General features: G+C 43.6%; 1 protein-coding gene across 13 annotated transcripts in view; it reads left to right on the top strand.

Moving 5' to 3' along the window:
* The first annotated feature begins 6,875 nt into the window (after positions 1-6,875).
* LOC140516602 (E3 ubiquitin-protein ligase Mdm2-like) overlaps positions 6,876-13,744 on the top strand; it is a 29,813-nt gene continuing 22,944 nt past the window's right edge. For 2 of the 13 annotated variants that reach the window (XM_072627598.1, XM_072627595.1), the window contains exons 1-5: positions 6,876-7,014; positions 7,380-7,513; positions 7,643-7,727; positions 9,685-9,759; positions 13,034-13,167. In XM_072627598.1, coding sequence (XP_072483699.1) covers positions 7,662-7,727; positions 9,685-9,759; positions 13,034-13,167 — 275 coding nt within the window. In that variant the 5' untranslated portion in view covers positions 6,876-7,014; positions 7,380-7,513; positions 7,643-7,661. The other 11 variants (XM_072627605.1, XM_072627601.1, XM_072627594.1 and 8 more) reach the window with 10 other exon arrangements.

Here is a 13,744-nt window from a genome sequence, read left to right as displayed (position 1 = left end):
GCAGTGACAGGGAAGAAACATGGGATAATGGTAGGAGTAGAATAGTAAAGCAAAGTTTATTTGGAATTCAGAAGACTTGAGCATGATTGTCGGTGCATGAGAAGGGTGTGACAGAAAGATGCAGGAGAGGAATGTCTTGGTTCTCGAGCAAATCGGTTAGGGGCACAAGGGGAAGGTGGTTTGCTTTATTACAGACTGGAAGCTTTCTTTCTGTGGCCACAGGAAAGATTATGCTGAGAGGTTCTTAGGAGAAGAAATAATACGAGTTTCCTTCAGATAATCTCCTTCTCAGTGTGGAGTGTAGCTGGATAAAGAAGAGGAAAAAGAAAAGGTTTAAAACAATCTCTATGGGGAAAAAGCTGGGGAGCAATGAAGGCCAAGATAGAAGAGTTATCAAATAGTTAGGAGGAAGGTATAGAAGGTGAAAGTTGATTTTCATTTTGTGGCATTTACCAGCAATACCCCTTGAAGTAGAGAAATCAGAAGTTTGAACCACTTAGGATTGATAATTTTCTGTTCAGGAATGGTTGAAGACCATGGAAAGTTCAAGTGATTCTAAGGTAGAAGCTAATAAAATGGTTTTTGGCTTTGTAAAGCCAAAGTGTGGTATAGGAATTAGGAGACTACGTGAAGAATCCATGGTGAAGAATCCATAAGTAAAAGTGCAGATTAGGTTTTAGGAGAGTAGAAGAGACAGAAGAATTAAAAGGTCGTGTCAGAGAGAGAAATTTCAAAGTTCAGGATCTTGGAGGTATTGCAATTTCAAGAGATGGTGAAGACTAGAGTGTAATAGTGTCAATGAAATGTGTTGGATAAAAAAAGGGTCTTTAGGCTGAGATATTGTGTGGTCAGATTGTTAGAAGGGTTGCCATTATGAACACTGACATCCCCTAGGATGATGGAAGAGAATGAAATGGAGAGAAAAACGGAAATCATGAACCCAGATCATTGAGAAGGTCGGGCAGTGGCCTGAAGGTCAAGAGATGACATCAGTAAGAATGGGGAGTTGGTTTTGAGTCATTTCAATCATGCCCAGCTCTTCGTGACTCCATTTGGGTTTTTCTTGGCAAAGATGGTGGAATGGTTTGCTAGTGGTTTCCTTCTCTAGATCATTTCACGGATGAGGAACTAAGGCAAATGGGATTAAGTGACTTGCCCAAGAACATAGGGATACTAAGTGTCTGAGGTCACATCTGAACTCAGATCTTCCTCACTCCAGACCCAGCACTCTATGTATTGTGCCATTTAATTGCCCTGTAACCAGTGTAATGCAGTGCACATTCAGCCCAATTTAAACTACAGACTTAGAGAGTTCATCCACCCCAGAGATCAAAATAGAACAGAATTCTGGTGTATTGTAAATGTGTCTTTATGGGCACTTACTTCCAGGCAGCTGTAATGTGAGGGTCAAATGAGACAATGGGTGTAAAGCATTTTGCTATAAAAATACCATTTGCTGGTGTAGTAGTAGTAGCAGCAGTAGTAGTAGTAGTAGTAGTAGTAGTAGTAGTAGTAGTAGTAGTAGTAGTAGCAGTAGTAGTATGGGCAGCTAGGCAGTGCAGTGGATAGACCAGGAGTCAGGAGGACCTGAGTTCAAATCTCACCTCAGATACTTGAAACTCACTAGCTGTGTTGACCTTGGGCAAGTCACTTAATCCCAATTGCCTCATCCTGGGTCATCTCCAGTCATCCTGATGAATATCTGGTCACTGGATTCAGATGGCTCTGGAGGAGAAGTGAGGCTGGTGATCTGCACAGCCCTCCCTCACTCAGCACAAAGTCACGTCCAAGTCATGTCATCATTTCTCTGATGGCATGGTCTTCTTCAGCAACGAAGGATGAAACACACAGAAGTAGCAGTACTAGTACTACTAGTAGTAATAGTTTTGTTGTTATCCCAAACTCAGCTGGCCTCCAGTCTGATCATGACTTCATTCCCTCAGCCTTCTAGCACATTCCTATAGAGCTAAAGTAATACATATGAAGCAATTCAAAGGTGTCCTGGCAAATGTTTAACAAATGGGTTCTGGGAGGGAGCAGTAGCCACACAATTCTAAATTTAATCTGCATTATTTACTTTTAGGGCATCTAGGTGGTAAATGGATAGAATGCCAGGCTGGAGTCAGGAGCATTCATCTTTGTTGTTCAGTTATACCCCATTTTGGGGTTTTTGTGACAAACTTCATTTTATTGATGAGGAAACTGAGGCAAACGGAGTTAAGTGACTTGCTCACAGTCATATAGCTATTAATTGTCTGAGGTCAGATTTGAACTCGGGAAGATTCCTGATTCCAAGCCCAGTGCTTTATAAATTGTACCACCTAGCTACCCATTACCTCTACTGTAAACTGTCAAAACCGTGCATTTGCTCTGATTTGAAGGGGGTAGGAGGTGGGGGAAAGGGGTCTTTGCCCCTTCAAGGGAGATCTTGTTCCTCCTTTTTCTGGTCAGAATATAGTGGACCTTCATGATGTACTGATTAGGGAAACAGTTGGGTATACTGGAAAAGAGGACCTGAGTTCAAATTCCAGCTCTGACATTCACCAGTTGTGGGAGTGACCTTGATCAAGTCATTTATGCTTGTTAACTCTCAATTTCTTCATATACAAAATGAGGGGATTGGACTACATGGTCTCAGATCCCTTCTGGTTCTAAATCTATGATATGATGATCCTTAGGACTATGGCCTCCCTTGCTTAGAAGGGTTTTCTACTCCACTACCACCACCCCCTTTTTTGGTCCCTTCTGTGTACACTGGATTTCACTGTGGTATTTCCTTTTGGCTAGAAACTCATACACCTGGGTGGAGTAAACCTAATGAATAACATGAATTGCTCTCTGTGGTACCAGAGACAACTTTAAATGTATAAACTTCCCTTGAGCGCAAGGACATGCCAACACCCCAAGGGATTCTGCATGACTTGTACCACATTATTTGCCCATTTAATAAACATTAAGCTTGTTGCCTTGGATTTTTCATTTCTTTGGATATTAAATATATGCAAACATTTTAATTATTAAACAGATTGTGAGTCCTCATTGTACATCAAAAAATTATTTGTACAGCCTTGTATGTAAGGAGGCACCCCTAGGTGATGAATTATTTATGCCCCATTGATCAGCCTGGCTTAAAACAAAGAGCCTGAAGTTACTCTGAAACTTGGTAGGTGAAACCTTTAAGGTCAGAACTAAGGATTTTATTATGACGTGACTTTTAGCCAGATATATGGAGTGTGGTGTTCCATTCTGAGAACCACATTTTAGAAAGGACATTGAGAAACCGAATAATCCTTTAAATCAAGGTAAAATGGGGAAGGGCAGATCTCAAATCCGTGTTATTTAAGGATCAGTTGAAAAGACTCAAGGTGTTTACCCTGTAGAAGAGAAAACTTGGCAGGGGAAGGGACCCTGAAAACTGTCTTCAGATATCTAAAGGATTGTCACCTGGAAAAAGGACTGCTTTTACTTTGCCCTGAGAGCAAAATTAGAAACAGGGGATACTAGATAGTTTTAGAGTTGATATCAGGAAAAAACAGAGAGAACTCCGCAAGAATTGGAATATGGAATTCAGGAGGTAATGTGTTTCCACTCATTGGAGGTGAACTGGATCACTTGTTGGGAGTGTTATAAGGCATTCTTGGTCAGATGTAAGTTATACTAAAGGATCTCCAAGATCTCTTCCAGCTGACATTCTAGGATTCCCTCCCTTGGGCTCTCATACTCCATTTACCATGGATTACATACATACAGCATTTTTCAGTATGAGAATCTCATGGCCAGCTTTTTTCCTATTTTTTCCTCTTAAAAAAAAATGTGCTGCTTCTCTCTTTTCTTTGCAGAGGTTGAGGACTGATGAAAGTATGAAATCGTGTATATTATCAGAGGCAGTTCTTCTGTGGGTTAACCTTTGGTTTTGCTAAACTGCTTTTTTTCCTGTCTTTTTTTTTTCAGTCTGTTACAAGCCATTGTTTGTTAGATAAGGAAGGGATAAATCTAGAAATGATCAACAAAAAGAAAATGTTTAGATAAATAAATGAAGAAGGAAAGAAAGAACGGCAGTCAGTCTGGCAGAGACAACAATAGGGACCTTATCTATTACAGAGCCCAAAAGAGCAGAATGAGACCCATACAAGTGCAGGGGGGTGGAGATCTGATTCTCACCCTCCTCCCTTTTTCTTTTCATCATTGTCACTGGCTGAATGCACTTGTCAATCAACCAAGAGTTCTGATTCCCTCCCCCGCTTTTGACCAATCACTGATTGAATGAGCTATCAATCAGCAATAGTACAGCTAAGGACCATTTCAATTGGTTGTCATTTCACTCTGCCTGATCTGAGGTGATCGCTGGTTCAGCCAGCTAGTGACAGGGCTCCAGGCTAAGAGTCCTCCTTTATTCCCTCTGCTAATTCAACAAGGACCACCCTCTTGATTACGGGGTGGTGTATTTTGTTGATTCTAGAGATTGCTGCCTAGTATCTCCCCCATGAAGCTGGAGGAAGGAACAATTCTGGGATGCCAGAGTCAGTACCCCCACATGCCAGGATGGGTGACACCCCTGACTGACAACCTACAGAGACAAAACTCAAACTTTGATTGCAATATCCCAAGATAGACAGAGGGCCCTATTTCAAGTTCTTTTGGAAGGCATTCAAGCTTAAATTAACTCTGGAGGGAAAATAAATTGCTAGGGAGCTGACTTTGTCTGTTTATTTTGTTTACAAATATTGCGACATTTCCTGGGAGGGAGCCAGGAACACGTTTCCTTTGGTGCAAATTTTGCCTTCACTGAGGACTCTTGGTCACCCAGAAGAAGACCAGAGTAGAATGATAATTTTGCTTTCTACTTCTCAGCTGCATGCCTGACCTTTTTTTTTTTTTTCATTTTATAGTTCTTGGCTACATCTTTATCAGCCTTGATTCTGTTGACCTAAAAACTTAAAAAGAAAGGCAACACGCTGAATGCATATGTGTGGGATGGCTCAGGTCCCTACATAAATCAGTTACTCAGAGGCCTCTCAAAGTGATGACAGAAAAGTGATTTATTCGATTCTCGAGAAGCGGGGCTCACCTGTAGGAGTAGGAAAGCCGAAGACAAAAATCAGGACAGTGATTTATAAACCCTAACGCAAGTCCCTCCTCCCCCCACTGACCATTATCCTCATTAGCTGAGGATATGGTCTTACATTCTAGACACGAAATCTAACCAATCCCTTTGAAATGAAGACATCGAGGAATTACGCAAGTTTTGTCCAATCATTGAGACCCCAGTACACCACACAGTTTTATACCTTATATGGAACTATTCTATTCCAAAAACACTGCAGCCCCGAGCCTCCAGGCCCCACCTCACCCTTGGGAGAAAACCACAATCTGAGGAGTCTTCACCAAGTCTATCCCACTCAATGCCAATAGAAGGGACTCCTCCCTAACTCCCTAGTGGATTTTGGAGGGCATTCTTCCAGAAGAAAAGAGAATATTATTCCTTTCTTCCCCTATGGCTACGGTGCTAAAATGTCTGACCAAAGTCTATTCAATCAGCATTCCTGGAGTGCCTGTTTTGTACCAACTTCTGAGGACACACAAAAAGAAGTAAGACACGAACCTTGCCTCACGGAGTGTGCATGTTCAGAATTATGCCATAACGCAGAATACGCCCTAACAGAAGGACAAAGTCTTCCCTACGGTAGCTTAGAGAAGGGAGGGATTACTTCGGGCTCAGGGAATTCGGGAAGGTGTCTCACCCAGCCTTTTCCCTTGGTGCTGTTTTGTTACGGGTTGGTTTTTTCCATGTTCACTCCACCAGGCTCTTGTTGGGGAGGGCAGGGAGAAGTCTCTCTCAGTGAGAGTGGCTGTTTGGTCGGGTCAGCCATCACACATTTATTAAGCACCTCTTGTATACCGGCGTCTAGGCTAAGCACCGCAGATACAAAGAAAGGAAAATAAAAGCTCCTGTCCTCAAGAAGCTCACCCTCCCATGGGGGAACAACTACGCTCCAAGAGCTAGGTACAAGCACGATGGAGACGGGATCAATTGGGGATCCCAGGGGCGCAGGGGGCCCCCCAAGTCCTCCACCACAGTCTCTGGGACCGAGCTCACACAGGTCTGAGAACCACGCCAGTAAATGCGGACGGACGCTGAGGCGGAAGGGTTACGCCTAGGTGTTGAGTCGCGACAGGCATCGTGAGAGGCGCCCCAGGTATCGTGACAGTCGCGATAGGAGGCCCGGCCAACCTTAATTTTGCCGTCTCCAGGAGCTCGTTAAACTGTAGAAGCCCGAAAAGGTTTTGATTTCTGTACCTTTTAAAATAGCGTACTAGTATTTTTTTTTGGTAAAAAGCTGACTGAAGAAGCCGATTTTGAGGGCCGCTCCTCACTTTATGACTAAATAAAGCTTCGGTCAGGAAACTGGGAACACTTTGGGGAACTCTGGAGTTTGCTCTCCGCTGTTTAAAAAATCGTTCTTACTGAGGGTCATGTTGTTTTTAATTCTTCACAAGCCGGAGCTGTTCGTTGCCCTGGCGCCCTACTGACGAGGTGAAGCAGCGTCAACAAAAACACATGAAGGGCGAAAAGAAAGCTCGAGGGAGATTGGATCGGCTTCGAACGGCAGCCGCTGCGCAGGCGCGTAGAACGCTCGGCGGCGCGCGCAGAGGCCCGGATGGACCGCCGCGCTCGAGAAGGTAGCTTCGGGTTGAGGGAGGTGTGCGCACGCGCAGATATCCCTGCGGCTTCCGGCGCGGGCCCTTGGAGGGGGAGGGGTGCGTGCTCGCTCCCGAGGCCCGGCTGCGCACCCGAAGACCCCATGCGGTTTTCGGCGCGGGCCCGCTCTGGGCTTCCCTCGGGGGCCTTAGCGCGCCGAGGGCCTTCTCCCCTCCCCCCAGAGCCCGGCCAGGGTCCGCGAAGCGGGGTCTGGAGTCCGAAACCGCCCTTCCAGGGCGGTAGGGCCCCGTTCCGCCGGGGGCGCGGGCCGTGGCCAGCACGGCCAGAAGCGCCCCTCAGCTCTGGAGCCGGAGGTGAGGCCGGAGCCGCGGGGGGCCTCGCCTGGCCTGGGGGTCGAGGGGCGCCCTCCCGGCGGACCCTCTTTTCTGGGGCTCCGCCACGTCTCCCTCGGACCAGGAGGGAGGGGGGCGAACGAAGGGGCGGGTCGGCGGCCACCGGCGGGAAAGGGAAAGGAAGAAGCGGACGGTGTTGAGGAGGGGGTCTTCGCATCCGGGGACAAAGGTAGCCGGAAGTCGGGGCCGGCGGGCCCCCGTGGGGGTGGGGGGCAGAGCAGGCGAACCGGGGCCGGTTCTTCGGCAAGTCGTCGGGCGAGGTCGGGGCCAGCCCGCGGCTTGACCGAGCTTTTCCTCTTCGGGGTGGTCATGTTCGGCCCCGTCAGGCGGCGGCCGTGCTGGGGAGCTAAGGCCCGACTTGGCCGCGGGCCGCGGGTATGGAAGCCGCCACCTGCCGGCCTCTGGGTTTCAGGAGCTGTCCTCCGGCGGACCTCGGCGAGCTCTTCCCGTGCTGACCCAGGTGAGGGGCGCGGGCTTCTCTGATCGGGTCTCTCGCTTCTTCTCACGCCTCGTCCACTTTGGGGCCTCGGGTGCCATGGCGTCGGTTTTCTCACGCTTGTGTCGTCTGTGCTTCTTTTCCCGATTTTAGGCAAGTGTGCAATACCAGAATGTCTTCCGATGCAGACGGTGCCTTAAGCACCTCACACATGCCAGCTTCGGAACAAGAGACCCTGGTTAGTCTGCTTGTCCCCAGCGCTCTGCCTCCCTGCGCCCCGTCATCCGTGGGGGTTTCAGCTACAAGTGACGAAGCCCCGCTTTCCTAGGGTTTTCCTCTTGTAAAGTGGACCCCGATCCGATTGTCCCCCTCAGGCCGAAAAGAGAAGTTCCAATCCGACCGTGTAGGCTTGTTCCTAACGGGAGCATTAGCAGAGTGAGGTCCCCCCCCCTAAATCTAGCGAAGGCGCTGAAAGTTAGGCTTTAAGTCTTATTCTTTCTCTTTCTGTCCTGTTCTGAGCTGTCCTGAGAAGTCTTGAAGTTTTCAGGTTAGGATGACTGGTCAAGATGTGGTTTATGGAGTCTTTAGAGGGAAATTAAGGACCTTTGGGAGCACTTTTTCTTTCTAAGTTTACATTTTGAATAAGAGAAGTCTTTGTCTCCTCCTTACCTGAGAAGTCGGTCCTTGAACCTAGGGTACAGGGCCTCTTGCACGTAGTAGACACGAGCTAAAATGCTAACTGGCCGCCTGGCATAAAAAGAGTTGATAGGAAATTTCAGAGGTTTATGATTCTATCATTATTATTATGTGCTTTGTTTCTGGTAAAAAAAAAAAAAAGGTATTATAGATATCTTTTTACGAAAGTTTGTACTTACTCTGTTTTTATATTTTATTTTAAAGTTGATTTTTTCGGAATGAACATTTGCCTTTTAGTTGAACATGGAATAGCTATTTCCATAAGTACAGGTTTTTCGGGTTGGATCTCAAGCTGTTACCTCATCGTAGCTGCATAAATTGAGCAGTGTAATTGTTAGTATTTGAGTGGAAAAACCCCAGAAGCTCTCTGTTTAGAAGAGTGTACCTTTGTTTAATCGTGAACCAAAGGGTTGGTAAGAATTAGAACAACTTTTTTTTTTTTTAAATTAGAACTACTTTCTGGTGAAGTATGAAGTATATTTCTTCAACAGACGTGGAGTACGTTCTGTTTGCAAGAGTCTTAGGTGCTGTGGGGGATACAAAATAGAAAAGAGAAGGTCTCAGCCCTCATAATTCACACTCTAGTAGACATTGACATGCTGAATGTTTGAGATAGGGGAGTCCTGAAAAAGTAATTTCAGGCCTTGAAGAACCACGTGAAAATTATGTTTTGGGGGTTATTACATTAGGTTAAACTAAATCCACAAGGCTGTTTTTTTGGCTAAGTTTTTGACTTGGCAGTGGCAGGAGTTTAAGTCACACCCTTATGGCATAGTTTACATAGACTGATATCTGTGTAGCTGGAAAGGACCTTATAGGTCATCTAGTCTAACGTTTTCATTTTGCAGAGGAAGAAACTGAGTCACGGAAGTTGTGACATGCCCAAGGTCTAAGCTGATAGCAACTTGTAAAGCAGGGACTTGAGCTTAAGTCCTGTATTTCCCAGGTTTGGTCCTCTATGAAGTCAAGTGCCCAGGCCCTAAGGAAGCATTGTAGGGTAATGGAAAGACCATTGATCTGGAGGAGAAGAGCTAGGTTCTAGCTCCAACACTTACAGGCTCATAACTATGAGGACTGATTGCTTTACTGCTCTGGACCTCCTTTTCCTCATCTGTAAAATTAAGAGGATTGTTTTGTAAGATCTTAGGATTCTGGATGCTGTGATTCTTTCATTCCTGCCTATTTTAGACTTCCATGACAGTCCACGATGTGGCTTGATCAAACTTAAATGTAGGTAATCTATAGTCTTGGGTAGATGGTAGATTAAGGACTGATAGGGACCTTAGAGGCCATCTAGTCCCTACTCCCTCATTTTACAGATGAAGAAGCTGAGACCCAGAAAGAGGTTTTGAACCTGAGCCCTATGATTCCAAATCTAGCACTGCCACACCACACTTTATGATTTCATGTATTTGATTATTTTACGTGGTTACATACTAAGAAACTCTTGGTTGTAGAAAGATTTTCCAAGTGTTATAGATGATGTTTGTACTTTATAGGTTAGACCAAAACCATTGCTCTTGAAGTTGTTGAAGTTTGCTGGTGCACAGAAAGAAACATTCACATTGAAGGAGGTAAGGTATATTCAGAAATTATGAAAGAAGTACATTGTATTTTGAGATGAAATACAATTAAATTTTTTTTGTTCAGCATAATATAACTTACAGTCATGGTGAAATAGTTACATTGTGGAGGAATTTGTTCAGCTGCTAGGGAGATGAGATAGTAGAAGGAATTTGACTCTTTTTGTAGGTGCGTAACACTACTTTAATATACTGATGCTACTACTCAGTGGAAAATACTAGCATCAGGTTTCAAGTGGAAGAGACAGGGAGGTCACAGAGAAGATAATGTATGTACTTGGAGTACTATTGAGCTAGCTTACCTATAGGCACTTTGTATAATGTGAACTATGTTTTAACTCATGATTTATCCTTTATAAATAAAATAGAAAGCATTATATTGGAAGCATTTCAACTCTGCCTACAGTGGTATCATATGCAAAGTTGTGGCCTTACTTCTTCCCAAATCCTCCTCTGCTCTAGAATTCTTTCCCTTTTCCTAAGTCAGCATTTTTATTCTCATCGTAATTTGGCACTAATGTGATCATTACACTATTCTCCTTCCCAGAGTAATTTAATTTAAAAAAAAAAGATCTTTTTAGTCCAAAAGGATGTCTTTTGGGATGTTGATGGGTAGAAGAGAGGCCTTTCCTTTTACTCTATGCCTATTATAGGTTTCACTATTCTCTGACAAAGAGAAAGGATGATCATATCAGTTGGTTGAGCATGGGTTAGGGTGCTTCTTTTCCTTCAAGGCCAGTTTTGAAGTGAAGCGTTGCTTCTTAGCTTTTGTTCTCTAGGAAGAGGAAAGAAGAGGGTAGAAACTTAGAATATTTTTACCATTTTTACCTCCCCAACTAGGGGAATCGTTCAGCAGTGTGTACTTCCAGCCTGCGTGCTTCTTTTTAAGCTTCAAGTCAAATGGTATTGTTCGGGACCAATAATGTGAGTTTTACTTTTTTTTTCCCATTTCATATTCTGCCTCCAAGGGAATTTTAGTTTTCAATTCATTGCACATTTCTTAAACATGCAAAGTTTTGAGGTTTCAGAGACAGTGAAAATAATCCTTGATGTTGAAGAAAGAGCTTTCTTTTGAGAGATTGGAAATACCCTATTTAATTAACTACTTGCAAAAGTAATTAGGAAAAGTGGAAAGGCTTTCAGAAAGAGGTGGCACTTAGGATGTACCTGGAAGGAGTCTAAGGCTTCTGGGCTTTAGCTAAGTTTAGAGAACCAGAATTAGACCAGTTTAACTGGAAGAGAGATGGGGAAGTAGGAACTGGAAAGGGTTTTGATTCCCAGGTTTGAGGAGTTCATCTACCTGGAGCATTTAGCACAGGAATGATATGGCTAGACTTTTGCTGGAAGATTATTTTGGCAGTTACCTGGAGGGTGGTTTGGAAAGGGGAGAAATTGGAATAAAGGAAACCATTTAGGAAGTTACTGGAATAGTCCAGGTAATAGGTGATAAGGGTCTGAAATAAGGTGCTGACTATGTGTGTCTGAAAGAAGGGAATGACATAAGAGACTTTATGGAGGTAGAATTGACAAAACTTGACAACTGATTGGATGTGGAAAGTGATGAGAATCAAAGATATCTAAGATTGTGAATCTGGCTGACTGTAAGGAGGATGGAGCTCTCAACGGAAAGAGAAATTTGGATGAAGGACAGATTGGAGAGAAAAGATGAGTTTCTCTTCTGTATGTTTGGACATCATTCAGTTGGAAATGTTGTATGGAATCCAAGAGACTATTTCTGATGATGTTGATTTTGTAGTCATCTGCACAGAGATAACTGAATCCATGGGAGATTATGAGATGACTGAAAGAGGTCAAAGGGAGAAGAGAGGAGCACTCAGGACAGAATTTCGGGGACTTTATCATGTTAGTGGGTGATGATCCTGCAAAGAAAATTGAGGAAGATTATTTAGACTGGCAGGAGAACCGTAAAAGAGCAGGAACAGAAGGACAGAGAGGAGATTACATAAGAGGAGGGGGCATCAGCAGCTGTAAGTAAAAAACATGGAGGGAAGAAATGTAGCTGGGCTAGTGAGACTGTGGATCATAGGGTGTTTATTCACAGCTATAGCCTTGCAGGTGGAGAGGGAGAGCTCATACTTAGGAATTTAAGTAATTGTGGGAATCCAGGAAAGCAGTGAATTCTTTAGACATGTCTGTCCTGTGGTAACTGGAGTGAGAAGATAGGGACGTTAGAAGTCCGTGGTCAAGTTTTTAGTTTAGCCATCTTTGTCAGAACAAAATTCAATTCTCAGAACATGAATGTTTTGATGACTCATGAGAATATCAGTTTTTGTACTCTTAAGGCCCCCTTGGATGTGGGTAGAGTTTAACTTGCCCTGTCTCTGGGATCTCCTGGGGTTGTTCTCTGTTGTTGTTAGTGAGCAGATGATTTGTCTCGTGGTAGTGTGTTCGTAGGCTCTCGAGCTTTGTGATTGCAAAGGAACAGAAACTGACTACCACAGGAGAAAGATGCTAAGTCATCGTAGTTTAGAAAGCTCTTGTAATTTAGTTACTTTTGATGGCGGTATCACAGACATGAATCCAGAAGATCTATCAGCTTTAACTACACATCATTCTGGAACAGTTCTCTGAAAAACACGTTTTTATAGAAAGATTAAAATCTCACCACTCTTAACCTTGTCAGACCTTACTTAGTGAATTGGATTCTTAGTAATTTTTGAAGAAGGATGGTGATAAGCTTGAGAGTATGCAGGAGGAGGGCAGTCAGGAAGAAGAGTTTTGAGTCCATGACTGCTGAGGTTTGGTGGAAAGAAGTGGATGTGTTTATCCAGAAGAAGCCACCTGAGGGATGTGACAGTGAAGTTCAAGCACTGTCACGTGGAGGAGGCACAGTCCTTAGTTTCATTGGACCACACAGGGCAGAACCAGGGACCAGCGGGCGGGGCGGGGGGAATTGCAAAGAGGCAAACTTAAGCTTTAAGAAAAAGTTTCTAACTGATCTCCCAGGGTGGAATGAGAGGTGGCAGACTCCCACTCCTAGGAGGTCTTCAGGCAGAGACTGAATGACTGCTTGTTGGGTATGTTACAGTTGGGATTCCTTTTGTCTCTAACTTGGACTAGAGAGCTGCCCTATTGCTCCCACTTCTCAAATTCTGTGTTAGGTGGCATCAAACCTATTCCTGAGAACTTCCTGGTAGATATGGTACAGAGGTTGATACTAACACTTTATAGCCTGTTTGCTATATACATATTTCAGATTGTGGCATTGATTTCTCTCTAGTCATAGATTTCATTTCTGTTTCAGGTTTTATTCTACCTTGGCCAGTATATTATGTCAAAACAATTATATGATAAAAAGCAACAGCACATTGTCTATTGTTCAGATGACCTTCTTGGAGATCTGTTTGGGGTACCAAGCTTTTCTGTGAAAGAGCATAGGTAAGCTGTTTCTGTTGACTTCGTTTAGAAATCCCGTTATGACTTCAGGTTTGTTTCTTTTTTTAACCTGTAGGATCATCTTTGTTTAGTGAAAGATTTTCTATAATTATATGTCATGCTAAACGTCATGAGATAGTCTTAGAAACTTGTATTCTTATGAAAACTCTTGAAATTTAATTCTTCAGCTCTGCATTTTTGTTTTCTCCAAATGCATTATCCCGTCTGTACCATAACAGGTTACTGATCACTAAGTCTGTAAATAGCTTTTGAAAATGCCTATTTCCCGTTTTGACATGCTGCTGTGAAACTTTTGTTTTGACATCTAAATGTAACTTAGAGCCAGTGTTTTCTTGTAGAGTTGAAATTCATTATCTTGTTTGTACATGATTTCTGATATATTCATGTTAGGTAATGTTTGATGCTGTAGCTGCTGTTGTGTACAGTTCAATTTTTAAGTGATTTCTGACCAGAAGTTTCATATATAGAAGGAGGGTGAACATTCAAGAAAATTACTGATTAGGAAAATGGAAGTAAATAGAAACATTTTAGCAGGCAACTAGCTGGTAATGCTAATTTT

The sequence above is a fragment of the Notamacropus eugenii genome, chromosome Y (assembly GCF_028372415.1).
Source record: "Notamacropus eugenii isolate mMacEug1 chromosome Y, mMacEug1.pri_v2, whole genome shotgun sequence".
Classification (NCBI taxonomy): domain Eukaryota; kingdom Metazoa; phylum Chordata; class Mammalia; order Diprotodontia; family Macropodidae; genus Notamacropus; species Notamacropus eugenii.
Note: the sequence above shows the minus strand (reverse complement) of the source record. Positions and strands in the feature narration are given on the sequence as shown.